Source organism: Ailuropoda melanoleuca, chromosome 8 (genome assembly GCF_002007445.2).
Source record: "Ailuropoda melanoleuca isolate Jingjing chromosome 8, ASM200744v2, whole genome shotgun sequence".
Taxonomy (NCBI): Eukaryota; Metazoa; Chordata; class Mammalia; order Carnivora; family Ursidae; genus Ailuropoda; species Ailuropoda melanoleuca.
In genome coordinates this window covers 54,191,693-54,210,392 of record NC_048225.1, presented here as the reverse complement: position 1 = coordinate 54,210,392, position 18,700 = coordinate 54,191,693, and the positions used below count along the sequence as shown (strand labels likewise).

At 45.8% G+C, this 18,700-nt stretch overlaps 1 protein-coding gene and 1 long non-coding RNA gene across 3 annotated transcripts in view; one reads left to right on the top strand and one right to left on the bottom strand.

The window, feature by feature from the left end:
* The window catches only part of LOC117803365, a 61,953-nt gene extending 52,207 nt beyond the window's left edge, over positions 1-9,746 (top strand). For both annotated transcript variants that reach the window (XR_004627156.1, XR_004627155.1), the window contains 2 exons: positions 3,817-3,957; positions 8,080-9,746. This is a non-coding gene — a long non-coding RNA (uncharacterized LOC117803365). The remainder of the gene's footprint in view (positions 1-3,816; positions 3,958-8,079) is intronic.
* Positions 9,747-13,855: 4,109 nt separating this feature from the next.
* On the bottom strand, positions 13,856-16,416 carry LIPT2 (lipoyl(octanoyl) transferase 2). The gene is made up of 2 exons (XM_002915307.4): positions 15,908-16,416; positions 13,856-15,348 (listed from the first exon to the last, which is right to left on the bottom strand). Exons 1-2 carry the CDS (start codon positions 16,371-16,373, stop codon positions 15,119-15,121), a joined length of 696 nt encoding a protein of 231 aa, XP_002915353.1. The 5' UTR covers positions 16,374-16,416; the 3' UTR covers positions 13,856-15,118.
* Positions 16,417-18,700: the final 2,284 nt, after the last annotated feature.

The window sequence follows — 18,700 nt, the reverse complement described above, 5'->3', positions numbered from 1 at the left end:
TGCTCCTCACTGGAAATGGGTCAAGTTCCTAAACGCATGCTTCGCATGGGAGTGGTTTGGGTCAGGTGAGATTGTAGAATCCAGAATATTAAATCCATTGGTCACTGGAGAAATCATCTGCTTCTTTTTTTTTTTTTTTAAGATTTTATATTTATTCGATAGAGATAGAGACAGCCAGCGAGAGAGGGAACACAAGCAAGGGGGAGTGGGAGAGGAAGAAGCAGGCTCATAGCAGAGGAGCCTGATGTGGGGCTCGATCCCATAACGCCCGGATCACGCCCTGAGCCGAAGGCAGACGCTTAACCGCTGTGCCACCCAGGCGCCCCAGAAATCATCTGCTTCTAACACAAACTGTCTTTTCCAGACAGGAATGCAGAGGCCCAGTCTGGGGAAGGGACTTGGCTCAGGCTCCCCACAGAAGGCAGTGGTGGAGCTCAGACTCAGAATTCACTGTGTCACTTTCTCTCCTTCACCCCAGCGGATGTCCCCTCCTTCCAAGTCTCAACAGCTCCTCACATGCCCGGACCACTGTTGTCTAGCCATACCTCACTGGTCCCTGCCCCAGAACACCCTGCACTTTCTGGCCACCAGGCCCTCCCTCACACTACTGCTTTCTTGCCGGGGACACTGCAGGCTCCAGAAAAGAGAAGCAGACGGGGACAGCTGGGAAATGGGTGGGGCGGCGGAGGAGTGGACGGTGGTTGGGAACAGCCTCTAGGGGACTCTGTGGGAGTCCTTATCAGAGCCCTCTTTAACAGCCTCCCACCTTGGCATAATTAATAATAAACTGAGGCCAGCTCTTGCTGCCTTGCAAACAAAGATCTGTTCCAGGCTATTTGAGGCACACACCCTTATCATAGAATCTCAGATTATATTTAAGAAGAGCTATCATTTTAAAAAGACCCACCACACCGAGAGAATGCCGTACAGGATTGCTATTCTTTATCAAAACACGTAACTTCCCTGTTGTTTCTGTGGTTGCATATTTTGACCCACCTACTCCTTTTTCTCAGTCTGATTAATCACCTCTCAAGGAAGTCATCCTGACCCTGGGCATGAAGTATCAAATTTCAGTCTGCCTAGGAATCACCTTAGAGCTCTTTCTGGTAAAGTGGACTTTTGGGTCCTAATCCAGAGGTTCTGATCCAGGCAATCCGGAATGGAGCTCAGAAACTAGCATAAAAGAAAGGAAGGAAGGGAGGAAGGGAGGGAGAGAGAGAGAAAGAAGAAAGAAAGAGAAAGGAAGAAAGGAAGAAAGAAAAGANCATTTCAAGCATTCTACATCTCGAGTCTACTTTCTAGTTGTTTTCCAGTAATATTCTTTCTCTTCTAGTTTCTTCATCTCAAGAAATGGTGCTATTCAAATATTCATGCAAAATGCATGGAATTTCCTTTTGCTAGATCCTTCTCATTTATCCTCCTCACAAAGTTTGCACTTCTGGCATATATCTCAACTATACCTGCTTCTTTCCATCTCTACTTCTAACACCTTCACTAGGCCATCATTATCCCTGTCCTGGACCACAATGATAACCCCTTAACAGCTCGCCGATTCCACTTTATATCCCCATCCCCCATTCATTTTTCACAGTACAGTAAGAGGAATATTTTCTATTCCTTTGTATCTCATTAAAGAAGGGAAGGGAAAGGAAGGGAAGGGAAAGGGAAGGGAGGGGAAGGGAAAGGGAAGGGAGGGGAAGGGAAAGGGAAGGGAAGGGAAGGAAAGGGAAGGGAAAGGAAAGGAAAAGAGAAAAGAAAAGATTGATTTCCAAATCTGATGCCAGTGGTTCTTAAGATCAGCCGTGAGGAGCCAGCACTGGCTCAGGTAGGGCTCCTTCCTCCATTCTGCCCAGGGCCTTGCATTTACTCTGTAGGACTATTGATTACAGTTATCAAAAGTAACTATTTGCCCACCTCATCTATTAGATTGTGAGTTCTTTGAAGATAGGGATTTAGAATCATAGTCTTAGAATCACACCATCTTAGAGTTCTAGAATCATTTAGTGATAGAACCGAAGTTGAAAGGACTCCTGAGTCGTCTGATCAAATCCCTTACCTAAACATCCCCTATATTCCATTTTTGACATGAGATTGTCTAGCTTCTCTTGTATACCTTTAGTGACAAGGATCTCATTGCTTCCAAGGCAGCCAAGGCTCTGATTGTTAGGACGTTTCCATGTTTTAACAAAAACTGCCTCTTGTTACTTCTACCCTTTGGTCCTTGTACCCACCGGAGACACAAAGTATATGCCCAATTTCTGTTCCTTTTTTGGCCCTTCAGAAACTTAAGGCCTGTCCTCCCCTTTCCTTACTCTGGAGTGAGGATGGAGCAGGAACCCTGTTAGGGAAGCCAGCTGGCTAAGGGGTTCTTGGAAAATGGACTGAGCTGCCTCGTCTTCTTCACCTGTGCCTTGCAGATTTGCTGCCATGTTTAGAGGACCCAGTGTGTGTAATGGGCTGAGAGCTGAGCCCAGCATGATGCATGCGCTCCTATTGTTATTAGATGAGAAAAGAAAGGGTGGACCAGGATTCCTGTCCCAGGAAGACCATAGTCTGAAAGATCTTCAGGGAACTCTAATACAAAGAAGTTAGAGATAGGCCCTGACCTTGGGACAGGCCGGGCAGGGGAGTGGGGTGGGCTGACTGCAGGGGTCAGGGGAAGACTCACCTGGAGAGCCACCTCCTTCAGGTCTTAACTTAAGAGACACCTTCTTGCTGAGGTCTTCCCCGACCGTCCAGTTTACAAATCCTGATCCCTCCCTTCCGCTGCCCTCCCTAACGCCCTTTTCTGCCTTGTTTTTTAGTAATACCTAACATCATCTGATATATTTAACTTAAAAAAAAAAACCAAAACCTTTTGCTGTTGTTTCTCTTGCTGGATCCCCCAGCTGAAGCTGCCAGCTTCTGTCTGTCTGCCCCATCTCAGAGTGCTGTTTCCGCATTCCTGTAACCACCCCCTTCCCTCTCCCCTACGGCTCTGGGGAGGTAATGAAGCCCAAATGTTTCCAGCTCCAGGGTACTTCGTGATCCCTCGTGGCTTCCCTACTCCCTGCCCACCTCTGCGAATAGAGCCTCCGCAAATTACAGGCCTGAGATGGCCGTCTGCTTCCTGCAGGCCCAGGCTGACACATTCTCCTACGGCCCCTTGCCCTTCTCTCGAACACAGCACTTACCAGTCTGTGTTATAATTGTCTACTCTATTTGTGGACTCCACACCTAGAAAATAGGGTCTTTGAGGGCACTAGGGCAACACGAAGTCTGCACAGAGTAGATTCTTACTGCGAATGTGTTGAATGATTGAATGAATGTCATGAAATGGAGATCACTAGGAATTATGTTATCAGGGAAAACTTCAAAGAGGAAATGGAACCCGAGAGAGCCTGGGGGCCGACTGGATGGCGCAGTGGGTTAAAGCATCTGAGTCTTGGTTTCGGCTTGGGTCTGATCTCAGAGCACTGAGATCAAGCCCTGCACTGGCTCCGGGCTCCGTGCTCAGCGGAGGTCTGTTTGAGATTCTCTCTCTCCCTCTGCACTCCCCCCTTGTTCTCTCTCTCTCTCAAATAAATAAATAAATCTTAAAAAAAAAAAAAAAAAGAAAGGAACTTGAGAGCCTGGAAGGCTAACAGGATGCTTTTTCAACCTCTAGGCCAGACCTCTCCTCTGAGCAGTAGACTCGTGTATCTGACCACCCACTTGACATCTCTGGATGATACATTGGGACTGGGACCCTTGACCTCCTTCCCCGGCTCCTCTCAGTCTTCATTGTCTCAGTAAATGGAACCATCACCACTCCAGTTTCCTGTTTGTTTTCTTCAGAGAACTCCATCTGGCCTTCTGTTTACCTGTGTGTTGGCTTGGGATCTGCCTTTCCTATCAGACTGTGAGCACTCTGAGAGCACAGACCAGGTGTGTCTTTTTCACCATAGAATACACAGGATGTAAGTCCACGTCTGTCTGGTAAGTTGGGGGAGAAGGGTTGGGAGGTAGGATGAGCATGGATTGTGTCTGTCGATAGTGTTAAAAGTTAAAAGAGAAAGCTTAATGGTCACATCAAGTTATTTTATTCCATTACTTACCAGCAGGCTGTACTTCTGTGATTTGTCTCCTCTTGGCCTGTCAGTTTGACCTTCAGAACACTTTGTCTTGTTCTGAGCATCACCTTTCTCCTGCCTCTGCAAGCAGCGCAGAGCAGTGAAAAGACCCCCAACAAGGGTGGGATGGTGTGGTGTCAGGAGACTAAAGATCTCCGTGGTACCTTCTCCCCACCTCCCCCTCACACATGCTATGTCCGGGGAAGCAAACGGTCCAGAACACTGCCTCTGGGGTCCAACAGAGCTGGTTTTGAATCCTAGCCCTGACACTTATTGGCTGTGAGAGCCTAACCTCTCTGAGTCTTAGTTTCCTTATCTGTAGAATGAGGATAAAAATAGCTACATCTGTGGATTACAGCGAGATATTATTTATAAAGTGCTTTACCTGGTACCTGGCACATAGCAAGTGTTCCATAAAGAATGACTATTAATGACTATTAATGAGGGCATGTGCATTCATGGTGTTGTAAATATGGACTTTTGAATCTTATGATTTAAACAATAAGGGTTATGGAAAGGCAGAAGAAAGTAGGATAAGTGAGGACCAAGATTTGCAAAGGAAGTGAGTCTCAGTCAGGAATCTTAGTTGCAACAGGCAGAAAACCCAACTCAAACTGACTTAAGTAGAAAAGGGAATTTATTGGCTCATGGAATTACAAAATTCAGAGGATTGGCTTCAGGCATGGTTGGATCCAGGAGCTTAGATGATGTCTTCAGGCAGCTGTCTCTTTGCATCTTTGGGCTCTACTTTTCTCACTGTTGCTCCATCCTGAGGCAGGATCCCACTTTGTGGTAACAAAGTGGCTGCCTGCAGTTTCATGTATACACTCTATCCTGTGTGTAAAACCAGTAGGAAGAACTTCTTTCCCCCATAGCCCTCCTGGCAGAAGTCTGGGTCTGACTCTCATTGTCCTGAAACAGGCCCAGTGCCCATCCCAGCACCAATCATAGAAGCCAGGGAAAGAAGCTGGCAGGGGTGTCATCTTTACTCAAACCACATAAACTTGGCTGGGAGAGATGGGTGAAGGCAATCAAAAGGTACAAACTTCCAGTTATAAAATAAACAAGTCATGGGGACATAATGTACGGCCTGGTGGCTATAGTTGACTAACACTGTGCTGCACATTTGAAAGTCGCTGAGAGTAGATCTTTTTTTTTTTTAAGATTTTAATTTTTTTTTTTTTTTTAAGAGATAGAGACAGCCAGCGAGAGAGGGAACACAAGCAGGGGGAATGGGAGAGGGAGAAGCAGGCTCATAGCGGAGGAGCCTGATGTGGGGCTTGATCCCATAACGCCGGGATCATACCCTGAGCCGAAGGCAGATGCTTAACTACTGCGCCACCCAGGCGCCCCACTGAGAGTAGATCTTAAACGTTCTCATCACAAGAAAAAAATATTTGTAACTATGTAAAGTGTTAACTAGACTTATTGGTGAACACATCACAGTGTATGTAAATATTGAATCATTATGTTGTATGCCTAAAACTAATATGATGTTATATGCCAATTATACCTTAATAAAGATAATAAATGATAATTTATTTATAATAAATTAAATAAATTTAATTAAATCAAATAATAAAATAATGCATGGTTATTAATAAAAATTAATAATTAAAAATGCATAAACTTAATAAAAATAACACATAAACTTAAAGTTGGTGGGGGTGTGATTCCCTAAGCGAAATATGGATGTTATTAGTGGAAGTAGGGTAAATGGTGGCACAAGCTGAAACACGTAGACCTTGGAGAATGGCCCTGATTTGGGCAGAGAGAGAGAGGAGGGAGCAGGGCACCCAGAGATTCTTAGCCAAGAGAAAGTGAGAAGAGGGGATTAAGTGTGCTGTGAGCATGGCTCACACATCTGGGGCAGAGGGAGCAGACATGTTCTATGGATCCCAGAGAGGAGACGCAGAACAAGTGTGCTTGGGGACGGAGGAGTCGCAGGACCCAGGTTTCTGCTCATGGGGAGTATGAACAGGCTGCTCTGGCCGGAATGGGCTCATCATGGGGGAGGTGTGCAAGAGCTTCCTTGTCGAGTCGTTATCAGAGAAGTCTTCTAGATGGGCTCTGACATCCCCCAAATCTGAAATCCAATAGTCCCACCCCCCATCCCGATCCCCATCCCTTCTCTCTCTTCTAAACACTTCTCTGAGAGAAATGCCACATCCTTCTCACTGATATGTTTATGGGGTGTCTGCAGACATTCTGGATTCTACTTCTGGTTCCTGCAGGAGTGTGGGACCTAAGGGGAACCACTTAGGGCTGTTTCCTCCTGGGCACAGGAGGGAGTGAGGTTATCTGATCTCTGGGGCCTCTGTCAGCTCTGACCTTCTAGTGCTCAGCCTGGCCTTCTGGGAGGGGTAGGACATGCCACAGTTCTCAGGCCAACCAGGTGTGTTGGCTCTTCAGAGTCTGAAAAGCACCAGCTGTCCCATTTGGTTCTTTCACTTGACCCATGAGGAAAGCAGGGTGGGGGGCATAGGGGTGCTGTTTAATGCACGGCCTTTGGAGTCCTGACTTGAGTTCAAACCATGGACCTGCCTCTAACTATATGAACTTGGGCAAATCTTCAGCTGAGCCGCTTTCCTCTCCTCCTCCTCCTCCCTCTCCTCCTTCTCCTCCTTTGTTTTAAAGATTTTATTCATTTCTTTGACAGAGAGAGAGTGAGCACAGGCAGGGAGAGTGGCAGGCAGAGGGAGAGGGAGAAGCAGGCTCCCTACTGAGCAGGGATCCTGATGCGGGGCTCCATCCCAGGACCTTGGGATCATGACCTGAGCCAAAGGCAGACGCTTAACCGACTGAACCACCCAGGCGCCCCCACTTTCCTCTTTGTAAAACACAGTCAGAATTCAACTTTGTGGGTTTGTTATTTGCTGTGAAGATTACATAAAGTGTGTAAAGTGCTTAGGACAACCCTGGGCCCCGAGTCAGGCTGGAGAGAGGTGAGTATGGTGGAATCAAGTTGAGCTGAATAACACTATCCCCTCACGGGTGCCCAGAATTTCACAGGGCCTAGCATGCCCCCCCACCACCTCTGGTGCAGGTGAGGGCCATGTTTCAGGCAGGGTTCTGGCAGGAAACAGCTGATAATTTGAATAGAGTACGAGGAGGGTTTAGGAAACCAGCAAGAAATGGCGCCATCCCCCTGGCTAGCAACGGCGGGGAGGGACAGCACAGCGAGGCTCAGAGGGCAGGGGAGGAAGGGGTTACTAGAGACTGCAAAGGCCAGCAGGCTGGAGCTGTGGCTTTTGGTAGAGACTGCACCCAACCCAACCCAACCCATCTCAACCCATGCTGACCCAACAGGGAGAGAAGTAAGTACCCTCCTCTCCCCCTACTCCTTCCCTTTTTTACGGTCTTCTACCACTATCTCCCTTTGCCCCAACCCAGATGAGAGCTGCAGAGCAAGGAGGCCTGTGGTGGGTGGAGAAGGGTGGTGAGCATCTGGAGAGGCAAGCAGGAGGGACAACAGTCTGATGGGTGGGGGCCTGACCCACTCCTCTTTATCCTGCTCTGGGCAAGGAGTAGGGAAGAGGAGCAGGAGAATGAACGAATATGGGAGGAGGCTGTGAACCCAGGCTGTTCACCCTAGAAAGAAGCAGGAGGACAGCCCACAGTTCCTCAAATACCCACCTGCTCTCTAGCCCCTCCAGGCCTTCGCTGTGCTATTCTCTCTGCCTGGAGCACCTTCTTCCTGGAGTTGGCTAACTCACCCTTACCTGCTACCTCTTCCTGGATCAATCTGTGCCTGAAGTCAAGTCCCAGACTTTTGAGTTTGAGTTTGAAAAGATATTCACTTTTCATTTGAGCTAATTTGAGGTGGTTTTTTTTTTTAATTTTCAACCTAGAATTCTATGTCCCCTTGAGCCTTTTCTGCCCCTCCTCTCTTTTATGATTTCTCACCTCTTCTTTTATATTTCCATAGTACTCTGTACAAACTTCTCTCATGATACTTGTAACAGTTTATTATAAATTTTATTTACAGCTATGTCTCCTCCACAAAACTGTGAGTTCCTTGAATCAGGGATGAAGTCGGATCCTTCTCTTTGTCCTCAGGGCCCAGCACAGGTGGACACACCTCGCATTGGCGATCCCATACAGGTCATGTTATCTTCGATTCCAAGTAACACAGGTTAAAGGTGCATTAGCCAAGTAGAGCCTTTTGAGATGAGGGCAGCGGTGTGGAGTCTGGAAGCCATGTTCTGTGAAGAACAGAAGAAGCAGGAAAGTTAAACTTGAAGAAGAGACCACTTCTGGGGTAGAATTCCTCTGTGGACCCAACAGCCCACCTCTTCTGTGTGAGGCCCGGGCTGGCCCTGAGGAGGCCACAGAGGATGCAGCTACAGTCCCTGCCTGGAGAGCTCACAGTCCAGAGAGGGTCGGACGTGGAACGAAGTAATTATAGCACCGTGTGACCACTGCCGTTAGTGGGGGATGTAGGTAGACATGGCCAGGAAGGGACTCTCAGAGGAGGCCTTGCAGGAGGGTCGAGTTATGACAGTGTTGGAGGCGGTTTTCAGTTTACAAGCCCGAATGACTGTCTAACAATCAGAGTTCTGTATGAATGGAAGGCTGCCTGCGCACGGCCACAGCAAACACCTCACAGACTGGGTATTGACGTCTGTCAACAAAAGAACCAATATGGAGGCGATAGGGAATTCTTCGTAACAGCATAGATATGAAACTTGCTTCCTTTTACATGCTCAGTACTAGGATATAAACACAAACAGTCTCTGGCCTAGAAAACCTCCCAATGTAGGTATTGCAAAAATGTAACACTTTAGCCTTACACCGGTGTCTCTTGAATTTGAATAATGTATGGTTTCCTCAAAAATTGTTGAGGTGCTCAGTGCTGGCAATTTGGATATGTTCAAATTTAAACTCAGTATAAACTCTAACGCAACTATAAAAGCAAATCTTTTACATAGGTAATTTTTTATTCAATACAAACTTTTATTGAATATGAACAAAACTAAAAAACAAATAAATGCCAATAACACTAATGCCACTGGTCTTGGGAATCTAGGGAATGGATCTAGGGAATAATCATCATGAAAAAGAGAAGAAAATGCATGCCTTAAGAACACACCAGCACCTATGAAGTTGACTTGCCAAATCATATCAAGCAACAGGCTTTATCTTTCAAGCTTCAGAAAACATAGGAGAAAAAGATTAAAAAAAAAATTGTGGGAGGAATCTATAGGTGAAAAGAGACTAAGGAGACACTTATGAGACGTGCTATTTGAATCCTGATTTGAACAAACCAACTGTGAAAAAAAGGAACAAGCAAACGTGGGAGAAATCTGAATACTAACTGAATATTTGATATCGAAGTTTTTTTTTTAGTCCTTATCTTTGGGGAATACATACTGAAATATTTATGGATGAAATAATATGGTATCTATGATTTGCTTCATAATAATCCAGGGAGGAAGCCGGAAGTAGGTTATCAGTTTAAACTAAGATTGGCCATGAGTTGATGATTATTTTAGCTGCATGGTGGGTACATGAGGGTTCATTGTTGTATGTTAAAAAGATTTAATACTGGGGTGCCTGGGTGGCTCAGTCGGTTAAGCATTTGCCTTCAGCTCAGGTCATGATCCCAGGGTCCTGGGATCAAGTTCTGCATCGGGCTCCTTATTCAGCCTGCTTCTCCCTCTGCCTGCTGCTTCCCCCTGCTTGTGCTCATGTGCTCTCTCTCTCTCAAATAAATGTATAAAATCTTTTTAAAAAATGAAAAAAATAAACCTAAGATGCTGGAACATTTAAAATCCAGGCATCTCCCTGGTGTATTATTGATGGGAATATAAACTGGTATAACTTTTATGTAAGGCAATATCTATAAATAAAAAGGCACATATCCTTTGACTCAGAAAATCACTTCTAAAGATTCAACCTTTGTTCTCACCATGTGCTATGTAACATACACACAGACACACACACACACACACACAAGAATTTTCATTGCAGCCTTGCTTGTAAAAGCAAAAGTTTAGCAATAACTTAAATGTCCTCAGTAGGATACTAGCTAAATAAATCATAAGAAATCCACTGAATGGAATACTCTGTAGTCATTTTTTAAAATGAGGAAGCTCTTGGGGCGCCTGGATGGCTCAGTCGCATAATGTCTGCCTTCGGCTCAGGTTGTGATCCCAGGGTTCTGGGATCCAGCCCCTCAACAGGGTCCTGGGATGAAGCCCGCATGGGGCTCTCTGCTCAGCAGGGAGTCTGCTTCTCCCTCTCCCTCTGGCTGCCACTCTGCCTGCTTGTGCTCTCTCTGTCAAACAAATAAATATAAACTAAAATAAAATAAAGTAAGGATGCTTTTTATATACTAATCTGGAACAATTTCCAAAGTGCAATGGTGTGGGTATAGTGTGTTAGTATATGAAAAAGAATGTATATTGGGGCACCTGGGTGGTTCAGTCCTTAAGCGCCTGCCTTCAGCTCAGGGCGTGATCCCAGAATCCTGGGATCTAGCCCTGCATCGGGGTCCCTGCTGGGAGCCTGCTTCTTCCTCTCCCACTCCCCCTGCTTGTGTTCCCCCCTCTCCCTGGCTGTCTCTCTCTCTGTCAAATAAATAAATAAAATCTTAAAAAAAAAAAGAATGTATATAATCATGCATGCTTGTGTATGCATACATATCTCTGAAGTTCATAAAAAAGAATTTACCATCATTTAGGCCTCCAGGAAAAAAAATGAGTTTACTGGGGAAAAGAATGGGAGCAAAACTTACATTTCAATGCTACCATTTTGTACTTTTTTAATTTGCATTACCTATATTTTTTTTAAAAAACCTTAAATTCTAACTTTTAAAAGAAATAAAAACAAAATTAAGACATTCAAAAATATAATTGTAAAGATTATGTAGCAATGTGGGAAAATGTATGTAATATTAGGTTTGGTTTAAAAGAGTATACATAATTTTATCCACATATTAATGACAAGTACATAAAATATGTCTGTTCGTGATCAAGTACTAAAGACACACAAATGAAGGGCATGTGTTGTCGGGTGAGAGTACAACTGTTGTTTTATTTTTAAATTATATAATACTATAATATGGTATGATTATATGTATGGTAAATTATAATTTGGTAAAAAGAAAAATCAGATTTAGATTGCAAAAATCTGATTTCCATCGGGCTTTCAGAGAGAGGATTTTCCCAAGAAGTAAAGTATATTTGGTCACGCTGCTAGAGCTGGCTCTCGTGGCTTCCTGCAAATTTCACTGGAGAAACAAGATGCTGAGCCAGTGACGTCCTTACATTTAGCACTTCTTCACCAGACCCTGGACAATCTGTTTATTTATGGGGAAAAGATTCTGCACAAACAAGAAGAGGCCTTCTGGAGGTAGGAAAGCCAGGGTGTTAAATATCCTTCTTCATACGCTCAGCTTCCTTCCTTGAGGAAGGGCCCCTGTGGGAAAGCGGAGGTGGGCTCTGTCCAGGCAGGAAGAAGAGCCAGGAACCCACAGCAGCGGCCTGACCTGGTCCCATGGGCCTGGCCTCCGCTGAACCCTGGCCTTCTGCTCTGCATCCTCCTGGCTCTGCCGACCCACAGTCCACCTGTTCTTGGAGGCTTGGCTCTTCCAGGATGCCTGGCAATCTCAGGCTATAGGAGTGGACGACATTCTCTTGTCTCATCCTGTGCCCCTGACTATTTCTCTCCCTATGTAGCCTCTCCGCCTCCTGGGCCTGCCCCTCCTCAGCCCATGCCTCACGTTTATCAGTCCTCTGCCCTCCTTTTCTCTCTCCAGACCTAAGTCATTAACTCATCACACCCATGTTCTAGACCCACACACCCGCTGCCTCTTGGCCCTCTCCACTTACATCTCCCACAAGTGTTTCAAACTTGATTTATCTAAAACTGAACTCATTATTTTTCTCTCCAAATTTGGTCTTCACCCAGTGTTCCCCATCCCAGCAATACCTCTAGCATCCACCCAGTTGGTCACACCAGAAACCTAGGGATTTTCCTTGACTCTTCTCCGATATCTATGGATGACAACAGCAGCAGCAGCCATCTTCCACCATGCAGCCCGGGAAACAGAGAAAGCTGGATTAAAGCAAGACAGAATGAAAGGAACACACCAAGAAGCCTGCCAGGGAGGAGAGAAAAGACTACCTGGGTTCCTAAAGGGCTACATGCTCTGGTTCTGTTCTTGAGCCCATCTGCAACCCTAACCTTGGATTTTATGAGACCCCCAGTACCTTCTCTGATAATGCCCCCACTGTCACTCTTTAATTTTTTTTGCATAAATTAGTTTGAGTGGGGTTTCTACATTTGCAAATACAAGAGTCCTAATTAACATAAACATGTTGTATCAGTCAGAAGAGGCTAGGTTATGCCGTGGTAATGAACAACGCCCACGTTTCCGTGGCTTAACTCCACTGCACCGCCAGCAGCAGCAGGGGCTCATCTTAGTCCATCAGGAAGCAGCCACCATCTTGAATGCTGTTGGTCACTTTCCAGTGAGAAAGAGAAACCCCAAGGGCTCTGACGCCAGCAATTCAATGCTTCAGCTCAGAAGTGGCATGTCACCTCCATTCATAACTCATTGATCAGAACAAGTTGCTTGGCCCCAACCGACCACAAGGGAGCCACACAATACAGTGTGAACTGCCTGAAATATTTGGTGAAAGACACTGATAACTACCACGTATTTCCTGCTGTCTATTCTGTGCCAAGCCTTGAGCCTAATGAAACGGAGGGTCAGCAAGGTCAGGTAACTCAGGCTCTATACCATGCAGAATGATTCCCAGTGATCCAGAAACATGGGACAGGCTGCTGATTGAGGGAATGTACTTAAGAGGGCTAACGCAGTACCTGGTACTAAAAATAAGTGCTGAGTAAATGTCTCTTTCCCAGTCTCTGGAGGTATTCAAGACCAGGCTGTATGGCCACTTACTTGGGTTGCTAGAGAGGGCAGTCAAGCACTAGAGGGGGAGTAACACGTGCACAGCCTTCCTACCATGAGACTCTAACTCCACTTTGCCTGCAATCATTATTTCCCTTTTTGGCAATAATACTGCAAAGTAATTATCAACTACTATCCACCCCCCACATTCCTACACTGTTGCACTGTTGGCTCCCTGGAGGGAAAACAAAAGGCCTGGAAGGGATATGGGTAAATAATGGGTGGACAAAGCACCGATCAATTAATATTGACCAAGTGTCCATGACTTGTAAAACATACTGTCCTGAGCTCTAAGTCAGTGTGCACAGCAGGAAAAGAGCATGAGAACGGGGCTTATATCTGGCACCCAGTCCTGGCTTTGTGATTAACTCACTGTGTGCCTTGAGCAAGTTTCTTCCGAAGTCTTGGTTTCATCTCTATACAATGAGGAGGCAGGAACATAACTCCAAAGTCCATTCCAGCTTGAATAACTAATAAAAGCTGTGCGCAGAGTTAAACATCAAACCTCAGACGTGGGAAGACTCACCTTTCTTCTAGAAGCCAGTGGGGCCACAGGACCCTGGAAGCTCAAAAAGGACTTTAGATACCACGTGACCTAAAGCTGCATTTTGCAATATGGTAGCCACTAGCCACATGTGGCTACTGAACTTCTGAAGGGTGACAACTCCAAAATGAGATGTGCTACAAGTGGAACTGCACACGGAGTATCTGGATATAGCATGGAGAAAAGAAATGTAAAACCTTTTTATATTTGGTTAATTAAAGTGTTAGTGTCACCTGTTTATTTTTCCCTTTTGAATGTGGCTACTGGAAAAATAAAATTATGGTGTGGCTCACATTGTATTCCTATTGGACAGTGCTTATATAGGGGAAACTGAAGCCCAGAGAGGGTAAATGACTTGCCCAAAGAGCTGGAACTGCAACCTGGGTCACCTGACTTCTCATTCAAGGATCATTCCACCCTAACTGCCTGTGGTAGCCAGTCTCCAGGACGGTCCCTAACAATCTGCACTTACCCTCACCCTGTGCAGTCCCTTCCACATTGAGTTGGGTTCATCTATTAGGAAACAGTAGAAATGACTGTGTGACTTCCAAGCCTGGGTCATAAGACCTTGTGGCTTCCACCTTGTCTCTTGCTGGCATCACTTGCTCCGGGAGAACAAGTAGCTCTGTGGAGTGGCCCACATGGTGAGGAACGCAGGCCCCGTAAATAACAGGCACCAACGAAGCAGAGTGAACCATCTTGGGGGTTGGGATCCTGTATTCCCAGTCAAACCTTTAGATGACAGATGATCCAGTGGACATCTTGACTACACCTCATGAAAGATCTTAACCCAGTATCACCCAGCTAAGCTCTTCCCAAATTCCTGACCCACAGAATAATATGAGATAATGTTTATTGTTTTAAGTCATTAAGTTTTGGGGTGATTTGTTACATAGCAATGAATAGTTAACACACAGCCTTATAAATTTAGAGATCTCATTTAAGGAAAACTTACTTCCACCTTGGCATTTGTACAGTGTGAGAAATTATTCTTGTCTTTTCCTGGCCTCTGCTCTAGCTCAGGTTACCTAACTAAAAATAGCTATCAGGCTTCGCAAGCCAATGCAGGAAATCAAGATCTCATTTTATTCTTTAGACTCCTTTCCCTCTTCCTTTTATTGCAGAAAGCTCCCCACCACATCACCTTCACCTGGGCTATCTAGAGATATGATTCCCACAAAAATCAAAGGAACTGGAGCCCAGAATCGCCCAATTAAATACAGTATTTAGGAAGTAACAAATATTTGAGAACTGATTCTCTATATCTGAGTTTCTCTAAGCTGAGAAAATGGGGTGTCAATCGTAGTGCTAATGTCTTACATTTATTTAGCATGTGTTACTTTTCGTCATGTTTTCACATCTACCATATCTGAGATAGGTAAGAAGATATAAATAAACCAGCAAACATATGGAAACAATGGCTAAGAGCTTACACTTTGCTCATAGTCTCATGGTGAGTGAATGACAGGGCCAAGTCTAGAATCTGGGTTTCAGTGACTCCCAAGACAGTCTTGGTGCTTTTCAAGCAGGACCTCCCAGCTGTGATAACATGAACACTCTTCAGTTGGAGCTGTCCTCTGAGATCAACATGCACTTGTAGGTCTCTTTAAAGGCCTCAAGGAAAGGTGGTATTACTTCATCCACAGTGACGTGTCTTTGGAGCTCCTCACTCAGAGAGGTGACACCTGTCCCAACCAGCCCACAGGGGACAATGTGATCAAACCACACTAGGTCTGTAGAACAGTTCAGAGCCAGGCCGTGGGACGTGATGTGCCTTCCACAGCGGACTCCTGCAAGACAAGAAAAAGGGTCTCAGAGTAGATATCCTCCCTCCCCGGGGTTCAGGATCTCACTCGGTGTGATGAAGAAACTGGACTCCATCACTGGTTTTCCAGCTTTGTTTCTGAGCACCCAAGGGGTTGTGCATAGATCGGGTGAGGCGGACATGGCTGGGGAGGGGTGTGTGGCTCCACAGCTCCTGCACTTATTATGGAGATTCCAGAAAATATCTTTTAACAGAGATTCTGTTGCATTAAAAAAAAAAAGTTAAAAAAGTTTGAAAAATTCCTTAGCTCCATTATTGTCCAGACGTTGTGATTCACTGGAAGCAACCTGGCAATTCACTTCTCGAAAAGATGAATGTTGGATGAGATGACCACTGAGGGCCCTTCTGAGGGCTGTGAATATAAGAGATCAGAAAGAAGGCTTAAAGCCCTCAAACTCAGCGGATAGTTCTGATTCAAAGCCCGCGCCAGATACACTTCCGCCCAGCCCGAGCTTGCTCTCACCTCCATTGGTCCAGCCCCGCCAAGCCCCGCCCCCGGCCCCGCCCCGGCCCACCGCACTAACCTATCGCGCAGACCTTGCGCTCCCCAAGCCAGACGCCGGTGTAAGGTGGAGGCCGCGCGCTGGCGCCGGGCAAGCCCTGGAGCTCGCACAGGCGCACCGCGCACGCCTCCAGCGCCGCTACGTGGGTGCGCAGGCGCAGGCCCAGGCGTCTCAGGTCTAGCACCGGGTGGCAGAGCATCTGGCCGGGGCCGTGGAAGGTGGCCAGGCCACCGCGGCCTGTGGTGCGCACTTCGGCGCCCAAGGCCCGCAGCCGCGCCGTCTCCTCCGGCGTCAGGCCGCCGCGCAGCCCAGAGGTGTACACGGGCCCCGCGGGCTCGCAGATCAGGAGTGCGCCCGCCTCAGTCCCCGACGGGGCCTCAGTGCCTGGCTCGGCCTGCAGCCGCCGCAGCCAGCGCTCCTGCAGGGCCAGCAGCTCGGTGTAGGGTATCCGGCTTAGCCGCACCAGCTGTACCGCCGGCTGCCGCATAGCTTCAGCCGGGTCGTCTGCGAGGTTCCGCCCCCTGCCTGGGCTTGGGGGCGTGACAGGAGGGGCGGGGACTCGGAGACACGTCCCCAGCCGCTGCTCCTGAGTGCTGGTCGGCGGCTCTAGAAAGACTGTGAGCCCAAGACCCAGTACCAGGTGTGTCTCTTCCACTTACTCATTTCAACAACCAGTAGTGATACAGTGGTGCACAGTGTATGGGGAAAAAAGTCTGTTCTGGGAAGCTTACAGTCTTAAAGCAGACAACAAGCAAGTATTGAAGCATTAAATAAGGTTATTTTACGTAGTGATAACTGCTAGGAAAAGGATATAAAACAGGGTAATGTGCGTCCTGGGTGGAATTACCCGAGGAAGAGAGCGAAAAGGAGGTGAATGTGCAGAAAGTTTATGGCGGGGAGCTGTAAGAGTGATGGAAGCAGGATTCGCAGCGGGAGAAGTTAAACCGAAACAGGCCTGCAGAGGCCTCAGCCTATCTCAAAGAATGCTCTGAGCCGGGGATGACCTTTATGAGTTATTCCAAATTAAAGAACAGGCGCCCGACGTTTTTGTCCTATCACTGAGCAGTGATAGAGGCTCTATCTGTAACTTTCGGCAAGGCTACGTCCTTCTGTGGAAGGCAATTCCCAGAGAATTATGAGCCACAAGCAGCCTACACCCAGAAGCTGGGGGAACGACTGGCTAGGTCCTGAGGGTGGATCTGGACCACGGTATCCATTATGTTGTATTGGATTGTCATTCAAATAAATCTGAACTCGTTCAATGAACTTTTCACTGAGTACCAACTATGTGTTGTTAGGCCTGTTGCTAGGTGAAGAGGATACATAAAGCTATCCCACCCCTGTAGTCCTAATAGCATAAAGAACCCAGTTATTATGTCCTCAATCTGTCCTCTGAATCTATCTTCCAAGCTGTGGGCAAGAATTGTTCAATTGAAAAGAAAGAAAAACAAAAATAAGAAAGAAGGAAAGTGTAGACAATAATGTAACAAATTATTGTTTATCCACCATCCAGCCTTGTCAAATTTTAATATTTTACTATTTTTGCCTAGGTCTTTCTTAATTATAGAAACAATAACTTTACTCCCTTAGGTATCTGAAAGACATTTCCTAATACAGACATAAAAATCCTAAGCAAATATTAGCAAGTTGAATCCAGCAATATACAAAAGGATTAATGCATCATAATGAAGTAATGTTTATCCCGGGAATGCAAGGTTGGTTTGACATTATAAAATCAAACAATATAATTCAAAAAACCATATGCTTATTTTCATATGCATTTTCAAAGCACTTGGAAAAAATCGACACCTACCCTGACTAAAACTCCCAGCAGTTGGAGCAAACTAGGAAGAGAAGAGAAATTTCCCAGTCTGATGAAGGGTACTGCATCAATCAGGGCTCAGACACGAGAGAAACCACAAAGGTAACATCTTTTTTTTTTTTTAATTTTATTTATTCGATAGAGATAGAGACAGCCAGAGAGAGAGGGAACACAAGCAGGGGGAGTGGGAGAGGAAGAAGCAGGCTCATAGCAGAGGAGCCTGATGTGGGGCTGGATCCCGCAACGCCGGGATCACGCCCTGAGCCGAAGGCAGACGCTTAACCGCTGTGCCACCCAGGCGCCCCCACAAAGGTAACATCTTAATTAATTTTTTTATTTTGAGAAAGTTGTAGACTCACATGCAGTTGTGAGGAATAATACAGAGAGATCTTGTGTACCCTTTACTCAGCTTTCCCTAATGGTAATGTCTTGCCAGTGTCACAATTAGGATATTGACATTGATATAGTCAGGATACAGAACATTTCCATCATCACATGTTCTTCTTTTATATCTACACTGCTATTTAACTCCTGGCAAACACAAATCTGTGTTATATAAATGGAATGACACAATGTGTAAACTTTTGGAATGGACTTTTTTTTTTTTTCTCAGCATAATTTTCTGGAAACTTATCCAGGTTGTTGCATGTAACAATAGTTCATTTCTTTTTATTGATGCATAGTGTTCCATGGTAGGGATGTACCACATTTTGTTTATTCATTCTCCCACTGAAAAATAGCTAGGCTATTTCCATTTTTCAGATAGCTGAATAAAACTGCTACAAATATATGTATACAGGGTTTTTCTGTGTGAGCATAAGTTTTCATTTATCTGCAATAAATGCTGAGGAGTACAGTTCCTGGGTCATATGGTGCTTGCATGTTTAGTTTTTTAAAAAACTGCCAAACTGCTCTCCAGAGTAGTTGTCCCATTTTACATTCCCACCAGCAGTGTATCTATGAGTGATTTAATTTCTCTGTATCCTTGCCAG